Source organism: Phascolarctos cinereus, unplaced genomic scaffold (genome assembly GCF_003287225.1).
Source record: "Phascolarctos cinereus isolate Bilbo 61053 unplaced genomic scaffold, phaCin_HiC Scaffold_4;HRSCAF=312, whole genome shotgun sequence".
Classification (NCBI taxonomy): Eukaryota; Metazoa; Chordata; class Mammalia; order Diprotodontia; family Phascolarctidae; genus Phascolarctos; species Phascolarctos cinereus.
This window is the reverse complement of record NW_027555847.1, coordinates 86495672-86507219: the sequence shown is the minus strand read 5'-3', so window position 1 is coordinate 86507219 and position 11548 is coordinate 86495672. Positions and strand designations below refer to the sequence as shown.

The 11548-nt window shown below is 50.7% G+C and overlaps 1 protein-coding gene across 1 annotated transcript; it reads left to right on the top strand.

Annotated features, from left to right (window-relative positions):
- The first annotated feature begins 658 nt into the window (after window positions 1-658).
- Window positions 659-10291, top strand: GNAT1 (G protein subunit alpha transducin 1). Its single transcript, XM_020999090.2, has 8 exons — window positions 659-876; window positions 4742-4784; window positions 5033-5174; window positions 5977-6134; window positions 7566-7694; window positions 8248-8377; window positions 8987-9140; window positions 10053-10291. The coding sequence occupies exons 1-8, from the start codon at window positions 771-773 to the stop codon at window positions 10241-10243; spliced, it is 1053 nt and encodes a 350-aa protein (XP_020854749.1). The 5' UTR covers window positions 659-770; the 3' UTR covers window positions 10244-10291.
- The last annotated feature ends 1257 nt before the right edge of the window (window positions 10292-11548 follow it).

The window sequence follows — 11548 nt, the reverse complement described above, 5'->3', positions numbered from 1 at the left end:
TCTGCCACCACTTTGGGAAGAGCAAGAATGTAGGATAGTGGGGTACAGACTCCTCACTGGGCATCCTCAGTTGTCTCTGAGTCCGTTTTGTGGTTAAGGGGAGGGGTGTGGTCCTCGTTCAAGCATTGCTCTTTCCTGTCCTCTCTGTCTCTGCAAGGTTCCAGGGAGAGCTCTGGGGGTGGTGCAGAGAGCGGATCAGAGCTAACTTCCAGGTTCAAGATTATTTTAGGCTTCTCCTAACAAACGAATGAAAAAAGCATTTATTATGCACTTACTATGTACAAAGCACTATGCAGAGGGTTCAGGATGCACACAGAAAAGCCAATCCCTTTGTCGGCGTCAGTGGGGGGACGCTTTGCTCTCTAGGCCTGAGAAAATGCTTTAACTCCCTTGGCCCCCAGATTGGAGGTAAAGGGGGAAAGCACAGAGTCAGCTTGTAAGGGATTGGGGACAGGGCCACTGCCTGATTATGGCTGGGGAAGGAGGGGGACAGGGGCTCTCCTGAGCCGGATTCACCTGTCCTTGGCCCTGATTGGTTCCCAGGCAGCCCCTTTACCCCTAAATCCCACTAAGCAGTCCCCCGCAGGAGGGAGGCATGGAACGGCCCCATTCACTGTGTCCTCGAACTTCCTGGGACCGAGAGGGTATCAGGGAAGAGGGCCAGGGGCCCTGGGCTAAGCCCGAGGTTTGAAGGTCCCATCTCCTCAGAAGAGTTTGGTCCACATTTTCCGCCTTTCAGCCCACCTACTTCCCCCAGCCCTGCCAGGAAGATGGGGGCCGGAGCCAGTGCTGAGGAGAAACACTCAAGGGAACTGGAAAAGAAACTGAAAGAAGATGCAGAGAAAGATGCCAGGACAGTGAAGCTGCTTCTGCTGGGTAAGTGGAGGGGCCCTGGGGTGGAGAGCCTCAACAGATCTGGGGAGGTGGGAAAATGGGCAGGCCCTCCCAGGCCTCCCAGATGACAAGGAGGAAATGAGTGAATTCCATCGCAAGGAAGTCATACACTGTCAATGAAAACAAATCTGGGCAAAAGGATGCTGTTCCCTTTCCGATAGACTGGGCGGGGATTCCAGAGGTCCCTTCCTTTTATGTGATTGGTGAACATCCAGACAGCTTGGTGACAACTGAACCTCATTCTAAACATTGTACATGGGAGTTCTGAAGGATTCTTTCTAGACCCTTTCGTAAAATGAATAGTAGCCTCTAACCAGAAAAGCTTTTGTAAAGGGGATAATCACCCCACTCCCCAGCCTACCTGAGAACAAAGAAAATAATTAGCCTTTAATTAAGAAAATAATTACCCTCACCTTATCTGGTGTCTAGGCAGCCTGGGCCATAAGATTATGGATGTAACAGGCACCCTCAAATGTTCATTGAATAAATCAACAAATGAATAGATGGAGAAAGCAGAGGTACTCCTTTAATCTAATCATGGCCCGCATCATCCCTGGCCCTTCTCCCAAAGGTTGGACATTTTCTCTAGGGTTGCTGAAGGTCCAAGGGCTCTGCCTGAAACCATTTCCAGGCTCCTAAAAGGTATATAAATCACGATGACCAGGGTTAGTGTACCAACTCAATCACTAATAGGCTGTGGGATACCAGGCAGCTCCCTTTCCCTCTATGACCTCATTTTCTTCCTCAGCACAATGAGAAGAGACAGACTAGATCATGTCTAAATCAACAAATATGGATTAAGCCCTTGGTATATGGAAAATGAAGGGGACATAGTTTACGGTGAATGCACTGGACTCGGTTGGCATCAGGAATAGTGAGGTTCAAATCTCACCTCTTGTGTTTCCCAGCTATGTGACCATGAGAAAGTCACTTCACCTCTCAAATAACTTAGAGATAAGTCTCATCTACCTAGGTTCCCACAGCAGCAAAAGCCCAGGTCCTAGAGACAATGTATATGTAACACACTGACATTCTAAGGTTCCTTCTAGCTTTGAACCTCAATGTAACTCAGATTTATAACTCAGGAATACCAAGGCACCATACGTGTATGGATGTTTCAGTGTTCAAAGCACGTCCAGATTGCTTACTCCTTTGAGGCTCATTTCTTCCCAAGGTGGGACTCGGGGCAGGGATTATCATCCCCATTTCATAGATGAGGAAATCCTGAGAATCATAGCATGTCAGAGTCAAAAGACATCTTAAACCCTTTCCAATCCAACTTCTTCATTTTACATAAAAGGCTAGTGAGGCACAGAGAGATTAATTGAACTGCTAGAGGTCACACAGCGAGTACAAAGCCAAGTTTTAAAATCTGACAGTTTTCTGGTGTGCCCTGTTTTCTGTATCTATAAACAAGCAATATGATTTGTAAACAATTAAATGCGCCTCTGGGGTACCACTTTGTAAAGACAGAGCTTTTGGGGGAGTTCTTTTGTAAAGTGAAGAATTCTCTTGTAATGAGAATAAAAGTCAGCTCACTCTAAGCAAATTCCACCTATATAATCCAGGTAGTGCAGTGGATACAGTACTGAGCTCTATCCTAGCTCTCTCTCATCTTCCTGAGTTCAAATCTGTCTTCAGACACTTAGTAGCTGTGTGACCCTAGGCAAGTCACTTAACCCCTTTTGCCTCGGTTTCCTCACAAATGAGCTGGAGTATCTTTGCCAAGAAAAACCCAAATGGGGTCATGAAGAATTGGACACAACTGAACAACAAACAGCAAATCCAGTCACCAAACAGATACATCAGAGGCAGCCATGACCTTAGAGAAAGATTTGACCTACCAGGGTGGATAGAGCACTGGGTTTGAGGTCAGAACTGCTGTGTTCCTGTCCCTGGTCTTCACATGGCCTTGGGCCAGTCACTTCCCTTCCCTCAAGCTCAGTAACATAAGGAGGCTGGACTAGATGACCTCTAGGGTTCCTTTCAGCTCTAAGCTCCCGGGAGCCTCAGATCTTCATTTCACTGTGGTCCCTACAGGACTCTTCAGCTAGCCCAACTCCCCAAGGACATTTAAAATGCATTGGGTATTAAGTTACAAAGGTTTGGCTCTCTCACACACACATTCCCAGAGCATGTTTGTTGTATTGTTTCATGGGTCACCAGGGCCAGAGAATTCATCCCTCAGTGGCCAGACTGCTCATATCTGCCTCTCCCTTCTTAGCAGGGTTGGTCTTGCAACAACAAGCTCTGTCTATCATTTGGTGGTCCCCTCCACCCTGGTAGAAACTGCTAGAGCATTCCTTCCTCCGGCATAGCCCCTGAGAACCCAAGGTCATCTCAGTGCCACAAGGACATTGCTGTGCTGGGTGGAATGCCCACAGATGGGCATCAAGGGAGGTTGGCTAAAATTTCCCTGTTTAGTTCAATGGAATTTTGGATTAATAATAACAATAATATCTTTAAGGTGTACAAAGTGATTTTAATAATAATAATAATAGCTAACATTTGTATATCACTTACTATGTGCCAGGAACTGTGGTAAGTGCTTTGCAATTATTATTTCATTTGATTCTCACAATGATACTGTGAGGTAGGTGCTTTTATTATCCTTATTTTACAGATGAGGAAACTGAGGAAAACAGAGGTTAAGTGACTTGCTCAGGATCACACAGCTAGTATGTGTCTGAGTGAAGATTCAAACTCAGTTCTTCCTGATTCCAAGTCCAACCAAACCACTTAGCTGCCTCTCTTTCTAGGTGAATAAAATGAAATCTCAGCTGCTCCCCAAGGCAGTGGTAGAAAATACTCTGAGGAGCAAAGGGGAGTTTCAGAGATAGGAGTCTAAACCACTGATCCTATTAACTCTACCCTAATTCCCCTGCCCATCCCATGCCCTTCCAAAACCCCACTACACACAAAACAATACTGGGCTGGAATAGAGGCCCTGGTCACTGATGGCTCTACTCAATGTCCAGACCTCACTCTGCCCCTCCAGTATTCTGGAATTGTAAGGGTAGGGGCAGCTAGGTGGTACAGTGGATAGAGTACCAGCCTTGGAGTCAGGAGGACCTGAGTTCAAATCTAGCTTCAGAAACATACCAGCTGTGTGACGCTAGGCAAGTTACTTAACCTTGATTCCCACAAAAAAAGAATGTAAAGGTAGAGATTACCTTTTTCGCTTGTATTTTTATCCCCTGGGGTTAGTATCCTATCTGACACATACTAAAAGCTTAATAAATGCTCTATCTACCTAGTTATCTTTCTTTCTTTTCTTTCTCTCTCCTTTCTTCCTTCCTCCCTTTCTCTCTCTCTCTCTCTCTCTCTCTCTCTCTCTCTCTCTCCTCTAATCCCAGCTTTTCTCCTCTCTATGCCCCTCTTGCCCCCAATCTACCCTGATCCCAAGGCCCAACCCAGAAAGAAATTAATTCCCTCTTAGCCTGTCAGGGTGATCCCTGGCCGGACATCTCACCTCACCCTTGCCCTAACCCAGTGGGGTGAGTGCGTGGAACACCAGGTCCTACTTGCCTTCCCTGGGGTGGGGGGGGAGGGCTAGTATCCTGGATACCCTTCCCTTGGGGATGGAATAGTCCTTGGGTTCCTTGGCCCTGCCATGGACCTCTTGGAGACAGCTCAACTGACCTGGGGGACAACCCTTGCCCCAATCCTCTTTCCAACTGTGTTTTTGAGTCCACTCAGCCCATCCATTTATTCATAGGCCTTTATTCACTCAAGTAGCACTTCCTGGCTACAGGGCACCGGGGATGTTGTCAAACACAGGTAACACAGTCCTCATAGAGGGCGTGCCCTTAGGTAGTTCACAGTAGATTTGTGTTTCTGTCTCTAGGGGCTGGTGAATCTGGAAAAAGCACCATCGTTAAGCAGATGAAGTGAGTGTTTCTCCTCATATAATTTCCCTTCTGCCCCCACCTCTTGAGCACCATCTTCTAAGAAAGACCTGGATTGTAAATTGGAAGACCCTACATGTGCTGGTTCTGTGCGCACATGCACAGACACATACATGCCCTGCTCCCCACAACCACCAGAGCATCAGTCCCATTGTCCTGCCCCCAGAGACCTCCACATTGGGCATGACTCCAATCTGTTGTTGATCCTGATCTTTCTTGGCTGTTCCCAGAATTATCCATCAAGACGGTTACTCCCTGGAGGAGTGCCTGGAGTTTATTGCCATCATTTACGGCAACACCCTGCAGTCTATTCTGGCCATTGTCCGGGCCATGACAACCCTCAACATCCAGTATGGAGACTCAGCCAGACAAGTAAGGCTCAGGTTTAGCAGGCAGGGGGTAGGCGCAAGACAGGGATGTAGACTGGGAGTCTTGCACACAGCTGGTGGAATCACAGAGTTTCAGGTTTAGAAGGGGCCATAGGGATCATTGACTCCAACCTCTCATTTTCCAGAGTGGAAACTGAGCCCCAGACTGGGGATTCAAACCCAGTTCTTCACCCAAGTCTAGTACTCTTTTTACTTTGCCAAATATGGGGGGAGCCCTGAGCCCTGAGCACTCAAAAAGGTGTCCAGCAGTGACACTTGGTAGGACCTGGATCACCAAGAATGGGGATGCAAGGGGGATGAATGCACTTGTAGGGATGCAGAGACCTCTGGTCTGGGTCACCCAGATGGGTCAGGGAGATTCAGAAGGGTATAGCTAGCGCCATAAGTCAGATGAGAGCCCCAGAAGGGAACGTGGTTGGTTTACTTAGCGTATGGGGACTGGGATACCTGGAGGGGTGAAGGGAGGCAGAGATACCTGGGACAGTTCACCCAAGGTGGAGATGGGTCTGGGAGCCTTGGGACCTAGAGTCCTGGGGCTAGGTCATTCAGAAAAGGAAAGGGTAGGACAAGAATCATTGGGGTAGACAAGTGAGGTCTAGGAGGACTACAGCCAATCACATCAGGGAGAGGACTTCTATTATTAACTCCCTTTCCCCACCTCTAATCTCTGCCCTAGCCTCTACCACCCACCCTCTACCCCCATGCTTTGATTTTCATTCCCTCCTTCCCTGTCTCCCCCAACCTCCACCCCAGAGAGCTCTGACCATGACCTTAACTACCCCCAGGATGATGCCAGGAAGCTAATGCATATGGCGGACACCATTGAGGAGGGCACAATGCCCAAGGAGATGTCCGACATCATTCAACGGCTGTGGAAGGACTCAGGCATCCAGGCCTGCTTTGACAGAGCCTCTGAATACCAGCTCAATGACTCTGCAGGATAGTGAGTTCCCAGGCACCCCGGGGACCAGCTGTGGCAGGCAGAGAGGCTAGGGCTCCCCCTAGCCAGGAGGCTGGCGCAGGTCTGGAACCCAAGGCCTCAGCGTCTAGCTGCTGCCTCAAACCAATTCAAACAGCAACCTCACCAATGGTACCTTCCCTTTAAGATTACATTTCACTTACACAGTTATATCTTGTGTGTGTATGTGTGTGTGTAAATAGATAGACAGACAGATGGAGATAGAGATAGAGATAGAGATAGGGATAGAGACAGAGATAGAGATAGAGATAGAGACAGAGACAGAGATAGAGACAGAGACAGAGACAGAGACAGAGACAGAGACAGAGATAGAGATAGAGATAGAGATAGAGATAGAGATAGAGATAGAGATAGAGATAGAGATAGAGATAGAGATAGAGAGTTATGGTCTACCCCATTAGAAGGTGAGCTCCTTTAAGGCAGGGGCCCTGTTTCTCCCTTTTTTTGTGCTCCCATTGCTTAGTGGTGCCTGGCACCAAGTGCCTAAGAAATGCTTGTTGACTGATTGAACATTTATAATATAACCACTATAGCAAGGGCCCGGTGCTGGGCATTAGGATCACAAAGGTGAAAACAAGACCATTCTCCTCCTCGAAGACCTATTCAAACAAGGGAATACAAGATGCATGTAAATAGCTAAGAGAGAATGGGAGGGTAGAAAAGGAAAGGACTGAGCCAAGCAAGCTGGATGGGAATCCCTTTCACTTTTTGGGGGTGCAGGTAGAAAAGATTTCAGGGGAGAAATGACACCTGAGATGGGCCTTGAAATAAGGGAGGAGCTTCAATCCCAGTGAGGGGAGGAAAAGGAAGGCCGAGGGGAAGCCCTGAGTAAACGAAAGATGCAGGAAAGGCATAGCAGGATGAGTGTGGGGCACACTGAGCCAGAGGCAACGGGGAGCTGCCTGGAGCTTCTGAGCAGGAGACAGACTGGGTCAGATCTGTATGGAGCGTAGATTGGAATGAGGAATAGGGGCCAGGAATCCAGGTTGGTGGGCAGGGAGAGGCCATTTCAATACCCGCGGGGAAAGGGCCCCCAGGCCAGAGCCTTTGGGCTCCATTGCCCTGGGAGTCACCCTGACCATTCCTACCCCCTGTGTGGAGGCCTTTAGGCTGACTCAGGTCTTCCCGGCTCCGAGGTCAGCTTTCTCTCCACTATACCACCCATACATACATCACAGAGAAAGGGACCACCTGCATGGGCAGAAGGAATTTCCTCACCAGGGAGGTCGGAATACCAGTAAAATCACAGGTCCAGCTCCCATTCCTTATCCCTCATATCCAGCTCAGAATTCCCCCGAGGTCTCCCCTGGGTCTCCAAGCAGAGATCCAAGAATATCCCCCAGCCCTGTTTCGAGGGGTCCCTCTCAACCCCATCTGGTTGTATCCTTTGGTCAGCTACCTCTCAGACCTGGAGCGGCTGGTGACCCCTGGCTATGTGCCCACGGAGCAGGATGTACTGAGGTCCCGAGTCAAGACAACAGGCATCATTGAGACCCAATTCTCCTTCAAGGACCTCAACTTCAGGTAAGGAGGCCAAACGCACTGAGCCTCCATCCCCCTTCCTGAGGCCTTGTTCCTTTCCTGAGCCCTCTGTCTCTTCACTGAACTTTCATCACTCCTCCCTGAGCCCTCCAACCCTCTCTTAGACCATCCCTATCCCTGAGCCTTCATCCCCCTTCTTAAGCCCCTGTCTTCTATCTTTTCAGTGAATTTCCATCTCCTTCCTTGGGTCCTCCATCTCTCCCCTAAGACCTCCATCCCCTTCCCTGAGCTCTTGCCCTGCCTCCCTCATCTCTGCCCTGTACACTCCATCCCTCTCAATGTGCCCTCCTTCACCAACCATAACAATCTCCATCTCTATTTCTGTTCCATGGGCCTCCCCCTTTATGAACTCCCCCTGCCTCCCAAACCTCAGGCCCTGGGGCTGAGATTCCTTAAACAAAACTGGAGCTCACTAAATATTTACCGTTTGTTCCAGGAGGGACGGGTCAGGCCCCTTCCTCCTTTGGTGAAGGGAAAGCCTGGGGTTCAGGAGATTTGGGGGTGGTGTCCCAGGAAGTGCTCTATTCTCTGGCAGAATGTTTGACGTGGGAGGCCAGCGTTCAGAGAGGAAAAAATGGATACACTGCTTCGAAGGCGTCACCTGCATCATCTTCATTGCGGCTCTCAGCGCCTACGACATGGTGCTGGTGGAAGATGATGAAGTGGTAGGTACAGGCCCTTATCTTAAAGAAGCCCCTAGACTGAGGGAAAACCCTCGGAGAGGGTTTGGGGGTTCAGTCAATGGTTAGTATCAGGGTGTTTTCCCCTGCTAGTCTATCAGTCTATCCCTGCATCTCATGCTCCTCTGTCCATTGTTCCTCATCTAGCCTTAGCTTGGCTAATACTTGTCAGGAAGCCCTTCTTCCAGGGCCTACCACCACGCTCCCAATTGTCATCTCCTCTGCTGCTCTCTCTCTCTGATAATCAGGGATCAGCGGCTGGGTATCAGGCACGCAGTAGAGGACTAGGCCAGACTGGGGCATGGGCCACCCTATCTCCCAGCATGATCGCACTTATCTGGGACAGATTGTCCTGGGGGCCCATGACATGACTTTCATGGGGCATACGTTGCCATTTCTCTGGCTTAGAGAAAAGAAACCTGAAGCGTGTCCCCACCCACCCGCAGTGACACTGTGCCCAGGGCTCTTCCCTCACAAGAACTTGTATCCTAATGTCTTACCCATTCCCCTCAAATGAATTTTCCCTGGGCTCCAGACTTCCTAGTTATGGGTCTGCCAGCATCCAACCTACTCTCTCTCCACCCCTGCCCCCAGAACCGGATGCACGAGAGTCTCCACCTGTTCAACAGCATCTGTAACCATCGGTACTTTGCCACAACATCCATTGTCTTGTTCCTTAACAAAAAGGACGTTTTCACAGAGAAGATTAAGAAGGCTCATCTCAGCATTTGCTTCCCTGACTATGATGGTGAGAGAGGGCTAGCCCTGCACTGACCCCTGCCCAGCTGCCAAAGCCTTAGCCCCACTGTCTCTGCCCGGGCTACTTGCTGGGAGTGTCCCAGGGCTCCTAAGGGACTCCCTACCTCTCTGCTCTCACTTCCAGGAGCCTGTGTGTTCCAAGCATGACCACTAGATGGCATCTCATCTCCACCAAAATCCCCACTAGGCTGTAGCCACTAGATCTCTAGAAGTCCTTTGCAGGGAGAATAGGGCTCTCCTGGAGGTGCCTCCTACAGATTCCCAGAACAGGACTGTGATTTTCCATCTCCATTTCTGAATGGAGATCCTCAAACCCCAGTTCTTAATCTTCATTCTTGAACCCATCCGTTTCCCAGCCATGACCCCACCATCCCCCTCCCAAACTCTCTCACCCTCATCCCAGACATCCTATTCTTAAGCCTGACCTCTATCCCTGAACCCTCCCCTCAATCTCCAGTGTTTATGCTCCATCTCAAGTCCTACCCATCTCCATGTACGGCTCTTGACCCTTCATCCCTATCCATGTTTCGTTCTTCCTCAGCCCTCTATCTCCATCTCCAACCCCCCCCACCCCCCCCCCCCCCCACAGCCCAGTCCTGGAGGAGTTGTTCCATAACTGGACCCTTTATCCCTATCCTATCCTGACTTTTTCATACCTGCCACTGACCCCTACTCCCACCGCCCCGATATTGCATCCTCCATCCCTGACTCTGACTCCTCAGCCCCAATCTCGTCCCTGACACTCTCCTCCACTCCCTCCCGTGCCCCGGCCCTTTGGGAACGAAGCCTTGTTGGGTGGGCTAGGCAGGGCCAGGGTGCTGGGGGATGGAGGGGAGGGCCGGGAAGTTGAGCCCCATCAGAGTCCACGGGACCAGCCCCTTCTCCATCTGGATCCCCTCAGGCCCCAACACCTACGAGGATGCGGGGAACTACATTAAGGTACAGTTCCTGGAGCTGAACATGCGGCGAGACGTGAAGGAGATTTACTCGCACATGACGTGCGCCACAGATACCCAGAACGTCAAGTTCGTCTTCGACGCGGTCACCGACATCATCATCAAGGAGAACTTGAAGGACTGCGGCCTCTTTTAAGCCGGTGAGGACCGGCCTGTCCAGCGCAGGCCCCTCCCGGGTCCTCCTGCCGCCACCCCTGCTCCCAGGCACCGGCTCTGGAGCCACGCCTCTCCTGACTCTCCGCCGGCGCCAGCTCGGACCCCAACCGGCGTCCTCCTCCCCAACAAGCCCCTCCTCCGCCCCGTCTGGCCAAGATCCCGCCCCACCCCTCCCATCCCCACCCCCGCTTCATCCCTCCAGTAGCTCAGTCTGGGAACTCCGGTCATCATCTTCTCCAGTCCAGACTTCGATCACATCCCTGGACCCTGATCCTGCCCCGGACTAGGTTCCAGACTTAGACCTCATCCTCCCTTTTGGGCCACCCCCCCCCATCCTCCTGGGTCCCCTGCCTCCCCTTCCCAGGGCCACCTGCACCATGGGACACCAGCGGCTCTGTAGACACACGCACACAGGGAGCTGACTCTTTCCCTTTTTCTCTCCCCAGACTGCCCAGACTATGGAACCATCCTGCAGCACTCTTTCATTCATTCCACCAGGATTGTGCACAGAGAACCTACTGTGTGCAGAGCACTGTGCTGGGGGAGCTATGAAATTTAGATAAGCCAGGATCTTGGCCTCAGAAGCTAAGCTGTCTAGGAATACGCACTTCCCACGTCCATAGCTCTTTAAGATTTCAGTCTGAGTTGCATAAAGCATTGTTCACACCAGCACTGTGGGGTAGGTAGAGCTTATGATTATCTGCATTTTACAGATGAAGAAATTGAGCTCAGGGAGATGAAGAGACTTGCGGAGGTCACACAGCTAGTAAGTGTGGGAGTCAGGATTCGATTCCAGGTCTCCTGACCCCAAGTCTGCTCTCTTTCTGCTAGGCCTAGGACATGCTGCCCCATAGGTAGCCCCCTGACTTGATTTCCTTAAGTTCCCACCCATTTTCTTCTCCAGATCTCTTCTTTATTCCCCCAGGAATGGGCACCCCAACTGACTCCAGGGACTCCATGTCTTTCAGCCCCCAGCCCTACTCCAGCTCAGCCAAGACCTCTCCTATTCAGCAGGCTAAGGACCAGGCTTCTAAATTATTCTGGGCCTAGGTTTCCCTCAGGACAACCTCTCATGAGGTGGATGGCGGTATTCAAAGAACAGTGGAAGACAAGGGCTGAAGTCGGGTTGAGGAACTGAGGAGACCCTTGTGGAATCAGTGGGTCATCTGGGCAGATAGGTTCCTGTAGCCACTGTCCAAGGGGTTTGGGCCCCAGAAAAGGCCCATCAAGCAGACCACTCACCTCCCCCCCACACACACACACCAGGGAACTACCTCTAACTGCT

Excerpts from the sequence above, each read along its gene's own strand:
- GNAT1 (XM_020999090.2), top strand. The coding sequence starts at position 771 with ATGGGGGCCGGAGCCAGTGCTGAGGAGAAACACTCAAGGGAACTGGAA. Across the intron at positions 6,135-7,565 it reads CTCAATGACTCTGCAGGATA|CTACCTCTCAGACCTGGAGC; the intron begins GTGAGTTCCCAG and ends TCCTTTGGTCAG. Across the intron at positions 8,378-8,986 it reads TGGTGGAAGATGATGAAGTG|AACCGGATGCACGAGAGTCT; the intron begins GTAGGTACAGGC and ends CCCTGCCCCCAG.